The sequence below is a fragment of the Aedes aegypti genome, chromosome 3 (genome assembly GCF_002204515.2).
Source record: "Aedes aegypti strain LVP_AGWG chromosome 3, AaegL5.0 Primary Assembly, whole genome shotgun sequence".
In the NCBI taxonomy this organism is placed as follows: Eukaryota; Metazoa; Arthropoda; class Insecta; order Diptera; family Culicidae; genus Aedes; species Aedes aegypti.
The window spans coordinates 55,533,320-55,557,132 of NC_035109.1; the positions used below are offsets into that span (position 1 = coordinate 55,533,320).

General features: G+C 41.2%; 2 protein-coding genes across 3 annotated transcripts in view; one reads left to right on the forward strand and one right to left on the reverse strand.

Moving 5' to 3' along the window:
• LOC5579891 (putative elongator complex protein 1) overlaps positions 1 to 23,813 on the forward strand; it is a 35,294-nt gene that overhangs the window by 3,741 nt on the left and 7,740 nt on the right. The window lies entirely within an intron of this gene.
• LOC5579892 (mucin-19) lies at positions 1,151 to 22,112 on the reverse strand. Its single transcript, XM_001657820.2, has 4 exons — positions 21,801 to 22,112; positions 21,477 to 21,739; positions 10,256 to 12,970; positions 1,151 to 2,250 (listed from the first exon to the last, which is right to left on the reverse strand). The coding sequence occupies exons 2-4, from the start codon at positions 21,731 to 21,733 to the stop codon at positions 1,431 to 1,433; spliced, it is 3,792 nt and encodes a 1,263-aa protein (XP_001657870.2). The 5' UTR covers positions 21,734 to 21,739; positions 21,801 to 22,112; the 3' UTR covers positions 1,151 to 1,430.

Sequence of the window (23,813 nt, forward strand, 5' to 3'; positions counted from 1 at the left end):
ATATACCCTCAGTGTATAGCAGTGTTGCATTTGAACGCGTTCAGTTTGCGTTCCAGTTCAAACTTTTGAACGAGGGATCAAGTAGGCTTGAACATTGAGCAGTTCAAAAATTTGAACCCATGCGAGCTGAAAATTGAACGCGGAATGAAAACTGTCGTCATGGCAGACACACGACTTATTTCAATGTTGCAAAGTTTTGCAAAGATGTTAGGAAACATTTAAGGTGCCATATATTAGTAACGATTGGAATTCAATATTTTATGATGTAGTGTTTTTCATGTTTCCAGCTTCATTGTGCATTTTGAAGTGAACGGGCCGTTCTTGAGCAGGTGCAGAATCTTGCACGAGAGTTCAATGCTTGCTAGGTTCTCGTGCAAAATTAGAACGCGTTCAGTTCACTTTTGGCTCGCGTTCAGTTCAAAATGCATCACTGGTGTATAGGTGCTGGTGATTTTCTATTTTTAGGCAACAATGGCGCCTACCACGTCAGAATGCAGACCAATGAGGGAAAAGGGGAGGAATGGATCATTGAAGATAGTTTTTGCAAGTGCTCACCGCATCAAAACAAAGGCGCCACTGTATATGGGATTTAACATTGTGACAGCATTGCTGTTCTGTCAAACACACAAGGCTACGGTGGCGCTATCTATGCTTTTCATAGTGACCGTTTTGGTTATTTTAATGATCCATTGATGGTGCACTGACTGTCTCCCACAGTAGACCGGACATACCCCTGCATCTACGCCAATTCATGCGGGAAGGTGTAGGGCTGGTATAATTTTATGGCAGAGATGCTTTCTGTTTGGTTAGCAGACTATCATCAGGCGTAAGGAAAAGCGTGCTATAATAATGGAAGAATGGAAGCGTAGGAAAACGGGTTTTTTTCGTCTCTGGTTCTAGCAAATGCTATGAACTGTGATAGATTGAGAATGGAAGATAGAAGCAACAACAGATACATACAACTACAAAGTTCGAGGAAATGGACGGGCCTGGGATTGAACCCATGGTCTTCTGCCGTCTGCCGTCTCAGATTACCCAATCTTTAACTTAAATTTAACCGGAGTTCGCCATTTAGACAAAGCGTCCTAATAGTTGGCTTTAAATATGAAGTAAAGCTTTCTTTCTTTCCTACTTTACTGACAAAAACTGATTCTTTGTTAAATATATCACCAGTTGGTCTAGCTTTATTACATAATGATTTGACGAGCACACAATCGTCCTTCTGATTAGCAGAATTTTTGTTCCACAAGTAGATTTTTCACGTAAAGAAAAAAAAAACGAGACTGTATAATATGCCATTGACCAAAATAGAAAACATTGGATCTGCAATAAGCTTTCTCTTCTGTACACAAAAATACATGAAGTTCCAAACGAATTTTACAGTATCAAATACTTACACATCTAAACCGTTACGTTCCTTATCTCTGCGATCACTTGAGCCGGCGGGTTGCCGTCCGAATGGGCCTCCGCCCGGGAGGCAGATTGCTTCCGCCACCGGTTCCTATGCTGAACATCGGTGCCCCTCCCGGTGCCGTTCCGTTGGGCATCGCAAAGGGACCTCCTGGTGCTGCCGCAGCACCACCGGTGAATGAGAATGCTGGTGCTGGGGTGGCGCCGCCCACAGTGCTGCCAGCGGCGTTCGATCCGGCGGAGAAATTGAATGCTGGCGGTGGGGATGCGGCAGCAGCACCGAAGATTCCGGCACCAGCTGCGGAAGGAGCAGGAGCAGATTGAGCCGGTGTCCCGAACGAGAACGGCTTCACGACAGCTTGGTTGCTCGTGGTGGTGTTGTTGGTGGCATTGGCGTTGAAGGAGAAAGAAGTGTTGCCAGTGCTGCTGCCGAAGGCTGGTGGAGGGGCGGCAGAACTATTGGTGGCATTCCCGAAGCTGAACGAAGCTTGGGGGGCTACCGGTGCTGGTGCTGTGGAATTCGATCCTGCAGAAAAGCTGAAACTGCTGGCTTTAGCAAGGTTGCCAGACGAGACCGATGAGTTGAGGACACTGTTGTTGCTATTGTTGGTGCTTGCGGTGCCGATTCCTCCAAATGCAAAAGGTTTATTTGCTGGTGCTGCAGTTGATGTCGAGCCTGCCGCGGCACCGAACGAGAACGGAGCCGGAGTTGAGGATGTGACGTTGGATTGATTATTGTTGGAACTGGCAGCACCGAATAAGTTAGTGGTGGATGCTGCCGGTGTCGAGTTGGTTGCACCGAATGGCGACGTGACCGATGAAGAGCCACCAAATACGGAACTAAAACGGAACGAGATAATTATCAATTATAATTTTTTAAACATGTTTAATTTTGTGCAGTGGTTTCCAAACATGTTGAAACCTGCGGACCTCTTTTTAATTCGATGAACATCCTGCGGATCCATCGGAAAAAGAAGCGCTATAAATCAAAAATTGTTAAACCAATTCGCTCATTTTTTTAGTATTAGGTAAGGTACAGTCAACTTTCGTTCGTTGCACTGAATCTATAGCCCACTTAGTGAAAGACTTTCACTAATCGGGCTGAGTTTCGAGCTGACATAGCTAACATAGAACAAAGGAAAAACAGGGCTACCAACATTGATAAATAGCGTCTTATGTCAGAAAATGACGTTTTAGGTGGGCTATAGCCCAACTAACGGGAGCCCAAGTAAAACGTAGCCCACTTAAAGATTTTTTTTTGTGGTATAAAATTTGGTTTTATTATGGTCAATTCATTTGTAACACAGTTTTAAAATTCTAAATCTAAGTGAAAATTCAAAGCGTTTACATCAATTCTATCGTTACATGAATTAACAAAGCAGATGTAATTAATTAACATTCGCAATACTTTCACTCTTGCCGTTCGTCCTATTCCTGCCAGAGTAGGTCTCAGCAGGTCCTCAAAAGAGAATCGTCTCCATCCATTCATCAGTCCTGCAAGCCTCTGCTGTAGACTCGTCCATGCCGGGCCGACACGAGCGCAGGTACTAAATTTGTGTTGGAGCGTTTCAGTCACTTGGTTCCCACAGTGTGTGCAGTACTCGTCAGCCACTCGCTGCATCACGAACAGCAGCTTTCGATGCTCCGTTTTGCCATTTACGAACAGATACAGTTGAGTACGTTGTGCCGAAGATAGCTGTTTGTCCGCTATGTTTCGCCACACACGTGGCCAGTTGCATGCTGGATTATTGCTTTCCACTTTTGGCAATTCAGTTTGCTGCACGAAATGCCGGTGGATTAGATCGGCGGAGGGGTTTTGTTGGACAAGGTGTGGAATTTGGGAAAAGTTTGAGAGGATGATTTTGATGTCGGGATGATCTATTGGAATTGCAGGGCGGGGATGAGCGTGGAAGAGAAAGGATCTGTAGTAGGGAAGGGAATCGATCTCTTGGATGTGTCGGTTAATTGCCAGTGATTTTGACTTCAAAGCTGGTAAGTGCAAATTCAGCCCACCACGTTCCGTACTACGAGCTAGCTGCATCATCGGGACACGGGCGACTACACCTCTCCACAAAAATGCACCCATCGTTGATGTAATTTTCGCCGTGTGGATCCCAAGGGGTGGCAGCACTGATGAGATGTACCACAATTTTGAGGTACCGAACATGTTCAGCATAATCACCTTCTGCTGTAGCGTGAGCGTACGCAAAGATTGCAGCCACATTTGCTGCGAAAATTTCCCAATCATTGCGTTCCAGTTGAGGGTTGTCATCAAACGTATTGAGTTCGCGAAAACAACCCCCAAAATTTTTACAGTGTTGGCTGTCTGCAGCCAATGGGCATCTATTTCGTTGCCTGCGCAAAACCCAACATTTATGGCAACAGTTTTCCGCAGGTTCAATTTTGCTCCGGCGACTATCTCAAAACGAGTGAATATTTCATTCATCGCTTCGATTTGCGCCGTCGATGTTACGATGACGCTGATGTCGTCCGCATACGCCACCAGGAGATCGTCGCCACACACTTGCTCGAGCCTACACACCAGTGGATGGAGGTACAGCACGAAGAGGTGCATTGACGGGGTCCCCTTGCCGGACCGAACGTTGTAGGGCGATATGATCGGGCCGTATTGTCGCCTCCTTTCTTTTTCACCAGGACGATGATGCCCTCCACAAAACGCGGGGGGGAGATTGCCGGTGAGTGCTTCGTTGAGCAAAAGGTTCAACTCTCGGTGGATGACGTCGAACATGCGGAGGTAAAACTCTCTTGGGATACCGTCGCATCCCGGGGATTTTCTCGGTGCGCTCGCTCTAATAGCAGACAAAATCTCTGCCGTGGTAATCTCGCTTGTGCATGCTTCGTTCACCGGGTCGTTCGGTGGGATGACACGTTGGCAGGCAAACCCGTCCTCGTTGTTATTTGCTGCTTCTTCCGAGTAGAGGCTGGAGAAGAAATTGAACAAATTTGCCTCGATCGCTTGTGGCTCGTCGATGATTTCATTTTCTTCCGTTCGCAGCTGCGTGATGACGGTCTTCCTACGTCGCCTTTCTCCCAATTGGAAGATGGACATCGGTTCACCCGCCACGTAGGTTTCATTGATGCGCATGAACATGTGGGAAAAATTTCTCTGCAGAGCCAACATTTCCCCTTTGAGCCGGTTGATTGTGGGTAGCATTTCTGGATGTTGGTAATATCCATCGTACGCCAGTCGTAGCTCAGCGTATAAACGCTGATGCTGGTCGTGGAAATAGTCGACAGCAATTCGAGATTTCCACTTGAAAAAACTTTTTATTTTCGGCTTAACGTACGTGAGCCACCAATCGATCCATGAATTGTAGTTTCTACGCTGCCGGGTCCAATATTGCCACTTATACTGGAACTCGGCAACGTTTTCGTCGGTCAGAAGGTGCGGCCGCAGAGACCAGAATCCGCGCCCAGGCTCATGTCCGAGCTGGGGAAGACATAGTCGAACGGTTAGCGCTTTGTGGTCTGCGAACGAGTGTGCGCAGTTCGCAAATTTTCTCGCAAACCATTGCTGACGTAAATGCGATCGAGTCGCGATTGCGCGTTTCGGCAAACGTAGGTGAAGCCAGGGTCTCGTGGGCGCAGTTTTTCCCACACATCATGCAGCTGTAGCTGTTGCACGGCTATCTTTAGAGCAGGGCTTGTATTGGGGCTAGTCGAGTCGCATGCGCGCAATACGCAATTGAAATCGCCAGCGTGAATGACGTGTGCTGTACGATGACGGAGGTAATAGGCGAGAGTTCCATTATAGAACTCCTCCCGAGCAGCACGTTGCGCAGAGCCAGAGGGAGCGTAAATATTGCAGATGGTCGTGTCTTGCACTCGCAGCGCAAGCAGTCGACTATCCAAACTCTTCTCGACGTGAGAGACCTGGATGTGTTCCTTCACCGCAACGGCCGTACCTCTTCTCGTGTGGTCTACATTGGTGTATACGACAAAGCCAGGCAAGGAGAGCTGGTCGTTTTCCACCTCTTGCAAACACACAATATCGAGGCTCTGGCTGCTAATGAAGTTACGTAGCGCGTTTAGTTTCGTGGGGTTGGTGATCGTGCCGATGTTGATGGACGAGATATTATAGGACGAGAGAGCCATTTATGGGTGATAGTCCTCATCCTGCTCGTCGTCTCCATCTTCCCGACGGGGTTTTTTGCCAGGTGGACGGCCTCGCGCGCTTCGTCTGCTGTTCGTGGAAGTGTAAGAATCGTCAGTTTCGTTGCCATTGCCGCTCTTACTCTGCGATCGTATCGCATTCGTTGGCTTTTTGAAGCAGTCAACCAAAACAATGCTGGCTTTTGGTGACTCTTCGACTTGTGGAGTTCGGAGCGATAACGACGAGCCATGCGCGCATTGGGTTTGCGGGCGGGGGGACGTCGTCAAATCGATCCTAGATGCCGAGCCAGGCTGTTCGGGTTGGCTCGAAGGTTTCGGAAGCTCGGGGAAGGCATCCGACGTTAGTGAAGGGAGAACAGAGGGTTTCGGCCCGGTCGGCTTTGAGCTTGTCGGCTTCGCGCCAGCTGACTTTTTCGGTGGTGGTCGTGTCGATCCAGCTTGCTTCGCTACGTTTGCGTAGCTCTTTTGCACTAGCAATTTCTTGTTCTGTACACAAGAGATGCCAGTATGTGCCTGCTCTTTGCAGTGTTTGCATGACTGCAGCTGCCCTTTGTAGACAATATATGCCTGCTGCCCGTCGATGGTGACCCACGAGTCAATGTTTTTTTGTATTAGCATGCGGGCCGACCATATGCCGAGTGGTATACCGGCAAACTCGTAGCCCTCTCCCCACGTTAGCTCTCGAATAGCGATCACTTCGCCGAACGCACACAAGAAATCGACTATTTTCTGTTCGGACACATGTTCGGGTAGGTCGTGAATCTTCACTTCCACACTACCATCTTCCATGGTGATACGAAGCTTGTGCTTCTTCCCGTTTAAATCCACTTGATGACGGGCATCATGTTCGTCCACGATTTTTTGTGCGAGCGACAGGTCACTAACCTTGACGAACGCACACTGTTCACCCTTATGGCACTTTAGTCTTTCGACGTCTTCTTTCTTCAGCCCGAGCACTGAACGGCAGAAGCCGTGCACTTTTTCGAAAGACGGCTTCACTGGGAAGCACGAATAGTCTATTCGAAAAGTGTTTTCTCGCCTCATCGCGACCACACACGCGACGCGGCACAAACAGAAATATCGATTGAACGATCTGAAAAAAAAAATGCTTGACTAATGAGGAGCGCAATCGTGAAAACGTCTATGCGTCTCAGAAGCTGAGCGATAACTGTAGATAGTGCAACGAACGTTCAACTGTATAATCAAAACATTGCAGTTCTCATTTGATTTTGCAGCATGATCAAAGCAAGCGAAGAAAAACATCCCATCTGTAGCGGTCCATGATCGGCAATGTATCGCAAGTTGTAACAAGTTTGATGAATAAGAGCAGCGAACAAAAGAAGGGAGAGCGACGATAAAATCCATTTTCCTCGCTTGTTATCATTGGGGTTTGAGCATGCACTGATATCCCCCGATCCAATCAAAGCTGAAGCAACAACAGGTTTCATAATGTGCTGCAAGTCATGATTGTTACAGAGAGCGATAAGTGAGAGATTCTTTTGTTTTTTTCTCAGGATTCAATCCCTGCCCCAGGTATTCAAGAAGAATTTAAAAATGATCTTACTAGACATTCAAAAAAGATCTTCCAAGGAACCTGTTTAGAAGTTCCCAACAAGTCGAGCGTCGCACACTGGGGCAGATCGCTGTTTTCGACGGCCAAAACCTCTAGTACTCTAGATAGGGGGACATGGGGCAAGAAGGACACCCGGGGCAAGAGTGCCACCTCTAATTTCACGTAGTTCAAATCAATTTTTTGATGTTTTACGCAGGATAAGTATAAATTGAGTACTAATTGAGGGTTGTGTAAATATTACAGTTAAAAATGTTTAGTACAAAAAAATAGAAAAATGTCTTTAACTCACCAACGCAAAATATGCGAAATATTATAAGAATGTAAGACTGGAAAACAAGGTTTGACTCCCAATAAATACAAAACATATTGATTTTTCCGCATAGTATTGATGATTTTTAATTGTTTAATATAGCTGTGAGGATTTTTTTTCGAAAAAGTCCTTTTGACATTAAATTTTACATATATAATAACAGTATGTCTTATGGGGCAAGAGGGACACCGCAATTTTCTCATATAAAATCAAATGAACTTTTATTTTTCTTGTTTAATATTGCATTCAATCAATGATTCCTACTAAATAAAATCAAAATAAACCATCTTGGACATTCAAGATGGTTTCTGAAAATGTTTACTATTATTGTTACAGTCAAATAAGATGAAAACTAAATTAATTTCGTAAAATTTCTGTTTAACTATAAGTTAACTTTTATCCCTCAGTTTTTATCTCTACTTACTCTAGAATGTATCGTTTAGGCGGGGAAATGATAATATACAAAATTTGTGGCATTTTGCTCTGGTGGTCTTCTTGCCCCATACGAGTGGCACTCTTGTCCCGTGCCTCGTTTAAAAACCTCATAAGAAGGGACATTTTCAAAAATCTCAAATCATCATGTGTTTCTTATATTTTTGAAATCTATCGATAACATCATTTAGAACATTTGCCCCTACACTGGAATAATCTTCAAAAATTGTGCTAATCAACCATGATTTGAACCTATATATCTTAAGGTGTCCTTCTTGCCCCCAGCCCCCCTATGCACTTTAGAGGTTTGGTGTCTTCGACAAAGTGTTTTGGAATAACTTGTACTATATTTTGACACATTCAGATTTGATCTAGATAAGTGAAAACTGATCTAGATCAGTTTTATCTTCTGATAGGAGCGTCCTAGCAAAAAACTTTCTTTTGCAAAGTTGTTCATTGAGGCATTTTTGACATTTCTTCGGAAGACACTTACACTCTATCACTGACGTGGATGACAATTTAGTAAAAACAGTCAAAAATCGATCTTGACCATTTTTTCATAAAAAAAAATATTAAAACATTTTTTGTCAACAAGTATTGGAAGCTTAACTATAACAAAGTAAATTTACATCATTCACTAGCAAAATTTTCAGATTTAATTATATTTTTGGTAAAAACAGTCTAAAAATAGTGTTTTACAAAATCCAGGATAACTCATGAAGCGGCAGATGGCGGCAGCTAATTTTTTGTATACAACTAGCCAAGAACATAAGTTTCATTGCCGCGAAGAAAGAAAAGTGGGGCCACGCTGGGCTCTTTTGTTTGGTTTGAAAATTTGATGAAAATATGTTAAAAAATGCTTATATTTGTGAAACTTTTCATGAATTTATATTTTTCAAATGTATTTCTGAAACATATTGCATGTTGACGAAGTGTTTTGAAGAAGTCATCTCTAAACTACGGATTATCAGTTTGGTGATGACTTTTTCAAATCACTTCGTCAACATGTAATATGTTTTAGAAATACATTTGAAAAATATAAATTCATGAAAAGTTTCTCAAATAGAAGCATTTTTTAACATATTTTTATCAAGTTTTCAAACCACCACAACAAAAAAGCACCACGTGGCCCCACTTGTCTTTCTTCAGGACAATGAAACTTGTGTTCTTGACTAGTCGTATACAAAAGATTAGCTGCTGCCATCTGCCGCTTCATGAGTTATCCTGGATTTTGTAAAACACTATTTTTAGACTGTTTTTATCAAAAACATAATTAAATCTGAAAATTTTGCTAATAAATGATGTTAATTTACTTTATTATAGTTAAGCTTCTAATACTTGATGACAAAATATTTTTTAACATTTTTTTTTGTATGAAAAAATGGTCAAAATCGATTTTTTGACTGTTTTTATTAAATTGTCATATATCGTAATCCACGTCAGTGATAGAGTGTAAGAGTCTTCCGAAGAAATGTCAAAAATGCCTCAATGAACAACTTTGTAGAAGAAAGTTTTTTGCTAGGACGCTCCTATCAAAAGATAAAACTGATCTAGATCAGTTTTCACTTATCTAGATCAAATCTGAATGTGTCAAAATATAGTACAAGTTATTCCAAAACACTTTGTCGACGACACCAAACCTCTAGGGTGCATAACTAGAGTACTAGAGGTTTTGGCCGTCGAAAACAGCGATCTGCCCCATTGTGCGTCGTCCAGAAATTACGCAACGCTAGAAGAAAGGAGGGAGGGGATAGGCTAAGCTTTACGACTCACACAAAAATTTGAAATTTGTCGTTCAAAAATGCGTTACAGAAAGGGCAGTGGGTCAAAAATAGTAGTTTACGGAACAAGTTGCAGAATAATGATTTGCCTACGAATCTTGCCGAGTAGGATAATTACGACGAGTGCTGTAAAAATCAAGTTCTGCAACGAGTTACGTACAACACTTTTTTTCCAATTTCTCATCGTAATATGCTGTTTTTCACCACGCCAATCTATCATGAAACGGCCTACTTTCCTGCACTGAATTATGCAGTGCGGGAATAGTTATTACGCAACTAAAACCAGTGCTGTAATGATTCATTATGCAACGCTTTCTCATTACGCAACTGTTTTGAGTTGCGTAATTAATCATAACACAACAATTTTTCAGAAATTGAAAAATAATGGTGAATGCATTCCGATACAATTTCTGATACCGTCAAGTGGTCTTCTACGAAATTGCAAGATGAGGTTAGAAAAGCGATCAAGGAGCCGAAAAACAATAAGGCAGCTGGAAAAGATGAACTCACACAAGATTGCAACGAAAACAACAAGAAAGCTTTCCAAGTCATCACGCTCCCCAAGAGATCCGCGGACCATCGGTTGGGAAACCCTGATTTAGTGCCTATACTCACCTTGTATTAGCGGAAGTAGCTAACGAACCGGAACTACCACCAAACACAGGTGGTGCCCCAAATCCGCTGGCCACCGGTGCAGCGCTGGTAGTGGAAGCACCAAACGCAGGGGGACTGGTGGCACCAAATGTCGGCGCCGGATTTGTACCGAACGAAGGTACCGCACCGAAACTCGGTGCTGCTGTGCTGTTACTGGCATTGCCGAAAATGTTGCTTCCGGTAGCGCCCACAGGTGCTGCTGTCGTTGTGGCCGTTTGTGCTGACGTTGCTGCCCCTCCAAAGGAAAATGCCCCGGTGTTGCTGGTGGTGGTGGAGGCCGCAGGTTGCGCTTGGGCACCGAATGAAAACGTGGAGTTAGCGGCGGATGGCACTTGACCGAACGTGGTCGGTTTGGCGGGAGCTGCTGAGCCTCCGAATATGCCCGCTGAGGGTGAAGTAACTGTGGAATTGCTGGAACTGACCACGCTACCGAAGGCAGGAGGTGCCGTCGTAGGAGGAGCGGCCTTTGCTGAGAAACCACCGAATGAAGGTGCCGCTGTGGTGGCTGTCGTCGTTGGGGCGCCAAACGAGGGAACGGTAGAGGAAGTAGTTGATCCGAAGCCGAATTTCGGTGCAGCGGAAGTAGCTCCGAAAGCAGCAGGAGTTACTGTTGCTGGCGTGGGAGCCACAGGAGTTGCCGCGCCAAAGGAGAAAGCACTTGTGGTTGTTGTTGCGGTGGATATCGCTGTCGTTAGTTTCAGGGAAGTGCCAGTTCCGAAAGAAAAGCCACCAGTAGAGGAGAGGGTGGCAGCTGGACTGGTTGTAGCGGGAGTAGATGCCGTGATGGTTCCGAAAGATGGAACCGCAGCCGATGCAGGGGTTGTTGTTACAGTAGAGGAAGCGGTAGGTGACAGAGGCTTGAAAGCACTGAATCCGGAACCACTTCCGAATGCTGGGATGGACGATTTAGCGGTGCTCAAGGTATTTTGAGGGCTTCCGGATGACGCATTGGTAGAAATGGCTGGTAGAAGCGAAAAGCCACTCTTTGGCGGCTCATTCTTGGACGTTGGCGCCGGTGAGAAACTGATCAAGCTGGGAGTTGCGGTGGTTGTATTTGTAGTGATGGCGGCTGACGATGGTGGAGATTTCCCAAAGCCAAAGCCGGATGGTGTTGCCATGGCCGGAGCGGAATTGGTGTTGGCCGTGGCGAAGCTGTAGGCTGGAGGAGCATCGCTTTTCGGAGCGCTGGAAGTTGAGACGGCTGCAGTGGTTCCGAATGTGAAACCCCCATTCGCTTTCTCCGGAGCCTTTGATTCCACGGGAGCAGCAACAGGTTTCGTTGGGGTTTGGAAATTGAAGGTAGCGTTAAGATCTGTCGTCTTGGCTGGTGTTCCAAAGCTGAATCCTTCGGCTGGTTTAGGTGGCTCACTTGCTTTGGGTATCGACGGTTTGGGAGGCTCAATTTTACCCAAGCCAGGGTCTTTGATGGGTTCACTGATCAAAGCGGCAATTCCACTGGGTGGTTTGGGGATCGTCACTTCCGGTTTCTTTTCCTCGACCTTCGGTAGCGGTTTCGGTGCATCCACCGTATCTTTGAACACAGTGTGAGAATTCATGACCATTTTCGGGGGCTCTTCTTCATCGTCGTTATCCTCGCTAAGACAGCTGAGAATCAACGAAAGCTTCGATTTCTCAACCTGCTTCAAAGCGGCTTTATCACTGTTCAAAATCGGTGACTTCTCTTTTGGCTTTATGAAACTGATCCGGCCGCCTAGTTCTTCGTCATCGTCTTGTTCTTCGTTGTCGCTTACCACTGGCCTCACCAACGTCTCGTCATACTTTTTGTTGAACAGAGTAATTTTGGGCTGGGTTGGTTTTGGCCTCACTGCGGGGACGATTTCCGGTACACTCCTCACTATCTGTGGCAACGGTGCAGACTCGATTCGGGTCAGCAAGGCCGGTTCTCGCGACTCAATCATCCTCTCGGTCGCTACTGTAGTATTCAGTCCAACTGGAGTTGCCACATTGGTAGCAAAAGTTTGATCCATATTCAATCCTCGTGGCCTCGACGGAATCGGCTCAACCCTTTTGGGCGTACTCATCACCAAACTGGAACTCAACGAGCTTAGAATATCATTGTTCTTACAACATAATCGCTTCTTCTGCAACTGTTCGCTGGAACCCTTCAAGGGTGGCGAAGCTGATGACGGAAGTTCTCTGGCTCGTTTTGTTCCGCCGCCCCCTCCAGAATCGACCTCCGACAGTTCCTTGCACTGCTTTTTGATCCGGTCCGCATCCAGTTCTTCGTTATTTATCCGCTTCCGAGAAATTTCCTTCAAGGCATCCAGGACACTCTTTGTCGGTGCCGCATCCAGTTCCGCGGTCGGTGCGATAACTCTGTTCTCTGCGTCGATTTCATCCTCCGGCTGAGGTCCCCTCGTCCTATTCAAATGGGGCTCCGCTGGAACCAGTAGCGATCCCGCCCTCAAGATGTTCGATCGCGTGTTCGCTTGAAAGACGGACTTCTCCGGTGGCGCAATTCGAACCGACGTCACGGAATTGTTCCGCCGGGGCGAATATTTGATTTCGGTTTTCTTCAAATGCACCACCGGGAACTGGCCCGGTTTGTTGTACACACTGGTCATCGACTGGCTCCGATTCAGTGGTGATTGTGTCCTGTCATGGTACTTTACCAAGCGGTTGACCAAACCCCGGCTCTGAGCATCCGTGTAAACTCTGAAACGAGAATCAAGAAATTACTTCCAAGTTTCGTAACGAATCATCAAAATGCTCTATCTACAGTCACTCAAGCAGATATTCTTACAGGGCACTGTATTGAAATCAAGTTGATTAAAAATATTAAATTATATACCGACTTGGAAATACTTTATTAAACCTTCATCTTTGAAATACTTTATGAATAAACTTTATTAATATTAAAGATTGTAAAATGGAAAAGTACACTGAGAAAACTGGAGTTATGTTATTCATAACACCTTTCGTATGAAACAGTATTTTGCTAGCTGAAAAACATTTCATACGATTCGTATGATTCCCATAAATCGTTTATGAAGAGTATACGAATCAAATTCAAGATTCATACGAGGCTCTATAACATTTCATACGATGTACTTATGAAATCCAATGCAAGCCTTGTTTGAAAAAGTTCATACGTTTTTCTTATGAATCGAGTCTGGTCTACTTTCTATTCGGATCAAAATGGCGTTTGTATAGAAGAAGCTCGCGAATTTCATAGTTTTGATGAAGGCCTTTGCCGTGTTTAGAGGTAAAAATTAATTATCGATAATTCTACGTAGAGCGTAAATACGGCGGCCAAAAGAAGAAATTTGTAAAGCTTTATCTCGTGCAATGGGAGCACAATGGGAATACGAGGTTATCAAGAAGGGTAGAACAAAACGTAAGTTGAGTTATTAGATTTTATCTTATGTTTCATATTATTAATCGACTATCTCCTTCAGAATCTGTTCAACATCTCAAAGAAACTTTCTTTAGCGGTGCCAAACTGCCAGGAGACTTCAGTTCTGACAACGGCAATATTCAATTGGATGTCATTTTCAACGGGGATACAAACTGTTGATTTGTAAACAGCGATCGAAATGTATGTTTTTAAGTGAATGATGTTTTTATTGTCATTTTTTTGCAAAAATATAGCATAGTTTACATATATTGAAGTGCTCATTTCTAATCAATTTAAAAAGTTGCAAACAACATTTTCCAATAAGTGGCCGTGTTTAGAATGAAAAGGACGCTATAAGTGATATTCTATAAGACAAAGAAAACTACGAGAAACGTCTTGTTACAATTGAAATACTGCAAAAGCCATAATAATATTAAATAAATTATATGAAGTCTCGCATACTCTGAGATAACGCCCTAAAAGCCATTGGTAACCACGAGCGTAGCTCGTTGTTTCTGAGCAAATGAAGGAATAAGCATCCAAACCAATATCACGGGCAGGTAGATATTGATTCTTTCTTCCCCATAGCGTTATTAAATAACATGAAAATCCATTCAGATGCTCAGTAACAACGAGCTACACACATGGTTACCAATGGCTTTTAGGGCGAGATCAGAAGTTATGCGAGAAGTGTCGTACAAGGGTCATACTCAAATATATTGAGATTCATACGAGTACAATTTGATGTTCATAACAAGTATTCATAGATTTCATACGAAACATTTATGGAATCTATACTACTGTACTGCAAGAAGCATACTATACCACAAGCTAATTCGTTCATAACGACATCGTATGAAATTTATAATATTTTCTTCTGGTAAAATTTCATACCCGTTTCGTATGGAAATCGATATATTTTTTTCCTCAGTGTAGGTATTGAATTTGAGTCCAAAATTGTTCAAACTTCAATAGGTAACCAAGACAATAATTTTGAATTAGGCAATAGGCAAAGAGTAAGATAAGTTTGAATGAATGAAGTACTAGTTTTGAGATTCTGACAATTTTTTTTAATCTTGACAGTTCTCTAACCATACGTTGATAAACCGAAAATTACCGGAGAATTTAAAAAATGTACAAAGCATTTTAGTTGAATGAATTATTTTGGAAGAAATCCAAAGAAAGTATCAGAAGACAATCAATTCAATTAAGTTGGTAGAAAGATTCTCCAACAAATCTTTAGTTACCATGGATAAACCAGAGATTCTTTAATTATTTTTTTTAATTTCTTTATTAGTATCATTCCAAACATTACATTCATTATTCCTTATATCTAGGTGTTCTGTGTTATTAGACAACACTATCATCCTAATTTGGTGAAACAAATCTAAGATTTTATTAATATTTTGTTAACAACATATTACATTTCATTTGCCGTAGCAGTTCAGATTTTTTACAGGCGAGTTGATTTCACCTGCTTATAAGAAAAAAAAAACGCTTTGAATATACTTAACCTAAACATATAACGCATTAATCGTGGCAATAGAAGATTGTAACGATTTTTGCCTGAAATTATTGATTATTTAATTTGACATTTGTTCCAATGTTTCAACATTGGATATTCTATGTAACTCATTGGTACTATACCAGGGAGGAAGCCTCAGAATCATTTTCAAAATTTTATTTTGAATTCTCTGCAGAGCTTTCTTTCTGGTATTACAACAGCTAGTCCATATTGGTACAGCATACAACATGGCTGGCCTGAAAATTTGTTTGAATATCAAAAGCTTGTTCTTAAGACAAAATTTGATTTTCTATTAATAAGGGGATAGAGACATTTTACATGTTTGTTACATTTGGCTTGAATGCCCTCAATGTGATTTTTGAAAGTTAAATTCTTATCTAGCATGATCCCTAGATACTTAACTTCATCTGACCAATTTATTGGAACCCCTCTCATCGTGACAACATGTCTACTTGAAGGTTTCAAATAAAGAGCTTTTGGTTTATGTGGGAATATTATTAGTTGAGTTTTGGAAGCATTAGGAGAAATCTTCCATTTTTGCAAGTATGAAGAAAAAATATCCAAACTTTTTTGCAATCGACTACAGATGACACGCAGGCTTCGTCCTTTGGCGGAGAGGCCTGTGTCATCCGCAAACAAAGATTTTTGACATCCCTGAGGTAACTCAGGTAAGTCAGATGTGAAAATATTGTATAATATTGGTCCCAAAATGCTGCCTTGGGGAACACCAGCTCTTACAGGAAGTTTTTCAGATCTGGAGTTCTGATAATTAACCTGAAGTGTACGATTTGACAGATAACTTTGAATTATTCTAACAATGTATGTTGGAAAATTAAAGTTTTTCAATTTTACAATCAAACCTTCATGCCAAACACTGTCGAATGCTTTTTCTATGTCTAGAAGAGCAAGACCAGTAGAGTAGCCTTCAGATTTGTTGGAACGGATCAAATTTGTTACACGTAAAAGTTGATGAGTGGTCGAATGTCCATGGCGGAATCCGAACTGTTCATTGGCAAAAATTGAATTTTCGTTGATGTGGTCCATCATTCTGTTCAAAATAACCTTTTCAAAAAGTTTACTAATGGAGGAAAGCAAACTGATTGGACGATAGCTAGAAGCTTCTGCAGGATTTTTGTCTGGTTTTAAAATTGGAACAACCTTAGCATTTTTACATTTGTCAGGAAAATATACTAATTGAAAACATTTGTTAAATATATCAACTAAAAATGATAAGCTACTTTCTGGAAGTTTCTTGATGAGGATGTAGAAAATTCCATCATCGCCAGGAGCTTTCATATTTTTGATTTTTTCAATAATAGTTCTCACTTCTTCCAAATCAGTCTCCCAGGTATTTTCGAAAACGTTCTCTTGATTGAGAATATTTTCGAACTCCTGAGTAACTTCATTTTCAATTGGACTAGTAGGTCCTAAATTAAAATTGTGCGCACTTTCAAACTGCATAGCAAGTTTTTGAGCTTTTTCGCAATTAGTTAGTAATAATTTGTTTTCCTCTTTCAATGCCGGTATTGGCTTCTGAGGTTTTTTCAAGATTTTAGATAATTTCCAAAAGGGCTTAGAGCCGGGGTCCAATTGAGAAATTTTATTTTCAAAATTTTTGTTTCTTAAATCTGCAAAACGTTTCTTGATTTCTTTCTGCAAATCCTGCCATATTATTTTCATAGCAGGATCACGAGTGCGTTGAAATTGTCTTCTCCTCACGTTTTTAAGACGGATCAAGAGTTTAAGATCATCGTCTATAATCACGGATTCAAATTTTATTTCACATTTTGCAATTGCAATGTTCCTGGCTTCAACAATGGAATTTGTTAAAGTGAGATTCTTTAATGGTCAACATAAAGCATAAGCATAAGCATAGATGACCGTACAATTCGTAGTTGCTACTCCGTGATTGACCAGAACAATCGAAGTTGCACAGGGAATTAATGAATGGGGCTTGGGATTAGCTTACCATTCTTCCATGTGCACAAATCGAGAGCTCAAATTTAAAAGTCAATAACGGTGCCGGCCACGTCCTTACGGTCATCGGGGAAGGGAAGGAATGTTAGTGTGACTCAATGTGCTTTAATAGAGGTGAGGAGATGTTTCTCTATAATACACAATCGTTTACATGTGTTAGTGTGCTGCTTTTGATTTCACACATCAATCCTTTGCAACATGACGGTGCGTGAAGTCATACTGTTTGTAATGGACCAATGCACGAGTTCATTATTTGACGCACTAAATTAGAATGCCAACGCCGAACTTCGCCGAAGTTTTGACTGCCGAACTTCTAATTGTCACTCGAATTGTCAATATGTGACCATGGAAACCAGTGAATTCGGCACCGCTCAAACGTCAACTTAGTGAACTCGTGCATCGGTCCATTTTGACGTTTGAGCGGTGCCATGGTCACGTAAATAACACGACACCGCTCAAACATCAACAAGTGAACTTGTACATTGATCCAAAGCAAGTTACGAGGTTTTCGTTGCTAGCCACCCTGCCGTTACCACGGTTGTCCTGTGTGCTGTTATTCAATCGAAAACATGAAAAAATATGCAGCAAAGAAAGATGGCCTTCATTTAATCAAATAAATTTTTCAGTTTTTTCTTCATTTTAGGAATGAATCTTCAACGTAGGAACACCCCACGGATATTATGAACGCTTAGAAGACCAGTAATCTATAAATAATCTGGAAAATCTCGGGAATAACTACATTGGCGGACATTTCGAGTGAAATGTTTAAAGTGAAATGGATGATAGTGAAAGTGATGAAATGGATGAAATTATTCATAACACTAACACAATCAAACAACGTCTATCTCCTCACCTCTTATATATCACATTGAGTGTGACTACCGTTGTTACTAGAGACCGAGATCACCTCTGCATCTCCACGGTTGTCATGGAAAGGATATTGGGTTAGTGGGATAAGGTAGAGATCTGGGTTTGGTGATGCGATCCATGATATAATCACGCCTAACCGGATTCGCGAAATAAACAAGTATTCGTCACTCGCCCACGCAAGAGCAAGCGACGCGATCAACAGATCAGCGCCCATTTATTACGTAATGCTAGAATTTGAAATTTTTGACCACCTCCTCCCCTCCGTAACGCTTTTTATATGAATAAATTTCAAATTTCTGTATGAGCCGTAACGCTTGAGCCTACTCCCCCCTCCCCATAGAGCGTTACGTAATTTGAGAATGCCGTCCAATCAATATATGATTGAATGCAATGGCGCAGTTTTGGGGGTCAAAGCCCCCCTAGGAGCCGAAAAATATAAGACTTACCAAGTTTATTCAACTACTGAGCAGTAGCTTACAAGGCATGGTCACGATAGCGCCCCCCGGGGATTTCAACCGGACTATTTTTGTTGTATTCTATATGTCAAAATATGGAAAAATCCAAAGCCTTTCGGGTGATGGGTCAGTGGTGAAGTCAGAAGGGGATCTTAAAGGTGCAAATTTTTGCAAGTCGAATATTCTTGTAAAATTTTATTGTTGAAGTAAAATATTAATATAAATTCAAAATGCAGTAGCTACAGACAGAACGAAGAATCATCTAAATTTAAAATGTATATTTATTACACCAAAGGCGCAATCAGGGTGAAAACTCGTGGGTATAATTTTAAAATAACCTACTTTTTTGGTGTCAATTTCCAAGCACTTGACGCTCTTCCCACCTTTACCACGAAAATAGAGAAAGGGTAAACATAAGGGCATGTTAACAATGTAGAAAATGAGGTAATACGAATCTACTGATATGGTTTACGAGTGATTTCAATTATATTTTTTTAACTACACAAAATATGGAAAAGCATACGTATGTTTTCATATGAATCTAAGTCATGTATCGCTCATCCATGTCATGTCATGTCATGTCCGAATTGGCTGAAATTTAGATGACGAACTACAAATAACTTGAAGTTTTGCCTGTAAGGGAATTATCACATTGCAGTCATTTTACATAGAGTTTAAGAGGGTTGTTCAAAGACAAAAGTAAGTAACCGAGAGGCTTTGTATTTTAATTCTAAATCAGTAAGTTGTGGGCTGTTGGTTCGTTCCACAAAGTTGTTCAATTTCAGAAGTCACACAAATTTGCAGAAGACATCAACCTGACTTCACCACTGGCCCATCACCCGAAAGGCTTTGTATTTTTCCATATTTTGGCATATAGAATCCAACAAAAATAGTCCGGTTGAAATCCCCGGAGGGTGCTATCGTACCCCCCAAGGCGACGACTTTGAATTTGTCCATTTTGTTTGGGAAACCAAAAAAAAAAAATAAAAATAAAAAACAATGTGCAATACTGTCATTTTATAGGGAGTCGATGCCGGTTATGGACCCTTTGCATATTATGGAACCCCTACAGAAAAAAAACATAAAACTAACACTCAAAGCAACCTTATTCATATGAAAATCCACCGGGGGAACTTCGATTGCATTGTTAGTCGGCAGTTTCAAACAAAATATTTATTCTAATATGCACCTTAGGGGTCGTCCATAAATGACGTAGCTTTTTAGGGGGGAGGGGGGCTTCGCGAATTTGTGACGATGTGTGACGAGGGGGGGGAGGGGTCCTAGCTAGTGGACGTAGCATTTTGAATCATGTCGGTGAAAAGAGGCGCTGAAAAAATGGCATACAATTATTTTTATTGATCTTTTTTTGTTGACTTATAGACTTGGGTTATAAAATGATGATTGAGCTTCAAAAGATTCATATGGCAAGATTGAAAAAAATCTATGAAATTTTAGATTTTCTTGGTAAATACAATCAAACAAATTCTATTAAGCTTTAAATAAGTATGTGAATATTATATTATATTCGTGTCTAATTTAATGAGTTTTTAAATAAAAAAAATTAAAGTTCAATAAATTAATTAAACATCAATGCTTTAACGACTTGGAGAACATTGTTTTCCCATTTGTTAACAAGACATAAAGTCAACTGTTTTAGTTTTTTCATATTTTCTGTTGGGGCCTCATTTCTTTAATAGAATGAATATGCTCTTTTCCTCTTAAAACAAGATATAACAAGATTATTCCGTGAATTATGCATTCATTTCCACCCAATCAATTCATCTATTTGTTTTGATATATCAATGCCCTTGATCAAATAGCCTTAATATTAATGAAGACAACAGATTCGAGTGTTATAGAAATTGCCCTGTCATTCAATTTTCTAAATAACTTGTTAGTAAGATTATTTTTATCATTTAATTGTTTCATTAGAGGTTGTGTAATTATTTTTCAGTTTGGGGAACGACAATGAAGTCCAGCTGAAGTATTAATAGAGATGAATAATTTGTATAATAATCGCAAAAATTTTCCATATCTGGCCACTGATTGCTGGATTTTAATTTGGATAACGAAGATCCATTTCAAATTAATACATTTTGTTGATCATTTTCATTGAAATCTATTTCCTATCAACAAATAATTAAATAAACAATCTTCCAATATAACAAAATTTCTGTTCAATACATTATAAAATATATTGTAGTCTAACTCGTCACTGTTAGCTTTATCAATCCAATCAAACAATGATATGCTTGATATGCTAGGTATTTTCCAAGGGGGAGTATCAGCATTTGTGACGAAATGCTACGAGGGGGGAGGGGGTGTAAAAAATCGTTGGAAAAATGCTGCGTCATTTATGGACGGTCCCTTAGAACAGTTTTGTAAATTCAACCACGTAAGAGGGTCCATAATAGGCACGTTGGCAGCGAGCTGTATTACATGGAAATCAAATGGAGCGTCCATAACACTGCCGTGAATCACAAGTCAGTCCCATCTGTAAAAAGTAGGCATTGAGAAAATGGACTGTGAAGTTTTCAAACTCGTTTTCCATACGAATATTCAAAAAATCCAGAGGATTGTAAGATGTTCCAATCTTAATGAAACTTTCACAACTTGCTCTTCATTACGATATCTTTACGAGAAAAATATGAAGATGATCAAAACAAGTTACATTTTTGTGTTCCACGGTGCGAAAGTCTGTAGTGGGACTGATATGCGGTTACTTTTCATGATGGGACAATTTGACTTGCTGTTTTTTCCTAATTTTCCGAACAAATTATATTATTTCATAAGTGTAGCTGAAAGAGCGTTGGAAGAGATGTTAAAAACTGAACTCAACTCAATTTTGACGAAAATGCAGATGGGACTGAATTGCGATTCACGGCAGAATAGAAAACGTCAAATTTGAAAAAAAAAAAAAAACCTAGTATTTTACCAACTTGATGTGAAAACAGTGCCCTGTACGAATATAAAATTGCATTAACTGTACAAACTCACTGTGGATCGATCCGACTGAATCCCACCGAGCTCAGGTTCCCACTGCTTTTGAAGGTGGTCCTACTGTTGAACAGTGGTGACGTTGGTTTCCGCTTGGCACTTCCACCCACCACTTTGGCCGGACTAGCAAACAACCCGCTCCGGTTATTCGGCCCTTTCAGGTGTGTCGATTCCGCTACCGGACTGCTAAGCGTGCGGCTCAGATTTACCCCGCTCAGATCGTTGAACGACGTGAACTTACTCCGATTGTGATTCATTTCCAGCTAAAAAATTGATATAAAAATCAATTACGACTACCATGTAAACAATCATCCATTTCCTAACCTCCAATTCTCATCGAGTAGTAACAGAGAAGGTGTAGTATTCGCGGTTCTCCTTGACCCCTCACAGCGACAGAAGACGACGGCTGCAATCATGAAATTTCAACCACTCAATTCACCCCACTTTCTCGACTTTCCCTCAAAGATTTTACCACATTTCACTAGGGAAACACTTGCACTAAAGCGGGACACAGTTTAATGCTACTTTTGATCGTGGATTTGGGCTTAATTTTATTTCGCCGTAGCACAACGAAAACAGGAATCACCCAGAACCGAACGCGACTCGAACTCGTTTGATTTGAACGTGAAGCGGAGAAAAACGTTTTTGCGTCATTTCGATGATGACAGTTCTGATGATGACGACAGATTGCGCAAAGTGTATGTGGAGACTTTTTTCCTGGGCACGTTTCTGAAGGTGCAACAGCCACGGAAACAAAATTTTACAGCTCAGTGCTAAAACACAAACTTTGCCATATTTGAAAAAATGTTTAGCAAATTCCAACAAATTTATTTGTTGTGTGTACTGATCAAAGCTATTTGCCAAAACATTGTTGTGCAAATATTTGTTTAAATTTGTTATGGCAGATACGGCAAAATATATAATGCGAAAATACATTCAGGCAAATGGACTATCGATAAACATAGGAACCCCTTATGTGCACATGAAAATTGGGTCCTAAAATTTTAAATGAAATCTTGTTTTTATTCAATAACACGAAAGAGCATCTTACTGCAATTACTTTAGCAATTTTTCCCGCTCAAATAACGGCTATATCATGTTTAAACTTTAATTTAAAAATTGGGTCCATAAATGAACCTTGACACTTAAGATCATGTTTGACGTTCGCTTAGTCGACAAAAACACCACAGGGGTTTCAGTTTTAACACTGGGGTTGTTCTTATCTGACATTTCGGAAGGGACACGGAAAACAAAATACACCCAAAATTTGAGTTTAAGCCAAGAGGTGTGACAAAATCTTTAAACAAGTTTTTTTGGGCTCAAACCAACGGAAAACATTAGAAAATTGAGTAAACCTGTGTTTTTGGCCTAAACTTAAGCGTTTGGCATTAAAATTGGGACAGGGCTTTAGGACCCTATTTGAGTTTTGGCTTCGATTCATCATCACCTCAATTCGACCATATGGGTTCATTCATTTATTTCATAACGCTGAAATTGACCATTTTGGGCACCCACCCACCCCTTTGTAACCCTTTTTGTATGAATGTTATTCAATTTTTGTATGGGCTGTAACATCGCTAGGACACCCACCCACCCCCTCTAGCGTTATGAAATTTGTGAATGGGCCCTATGTTGCCAAGAGCCGTTATCCAACGGTAGTGTGATCCACGAAATGCAGGGCCCATTCACAAATTTCTTAACGATAGAGGGGGTGAGTGGTTGTCCTCGTTTTGTTATGGTTCATATGAAATTTGTAGAATATTCATACAAAAAGCGTTACGAGGGGGTGGCTGGGTGTCGAAAATGGGCATTTTTGCGTTATGAATTTTGTAAATGAACCCGCAACGAAACTTCACCTCTCTTGCAAAGCAACTTGCAATAAGGGCCCATTCACAAATTTCATAACGCTGGAGGGGGTGGGTGGGTGTTACAGCTCATACAAAATTTGAAAAATATTATTACAAAGGGCGTTACGAGGAAGTGGGTGGGTGTCAAAAATGATCTTTTTTGGCGTTATGAAATTTGTGAATGAACCCTAACTGAGTTTATGAGCCATTTTACGAGACGTTTCGGAACAGCTGATCGCCGCAACGGCGTCAATTGACAGGAGACCTGGGATTAAATCCAGCGTGATTTTCAATAACGCCTCATCTTACCAAACGAGGACATGGAGAAAATGACAAAAATGAGATCCAAAAATGTTCGTTACTGCAACATTACATCTAGTTATTGTATCAGCTACCTCTTTGTTACCCATATTGCACATAAAAAATCACTTTTGTGATCAGAAATATTTTAATATTTTTTCTCCATTTAAGTTTTCGCCTGGATGAAAAG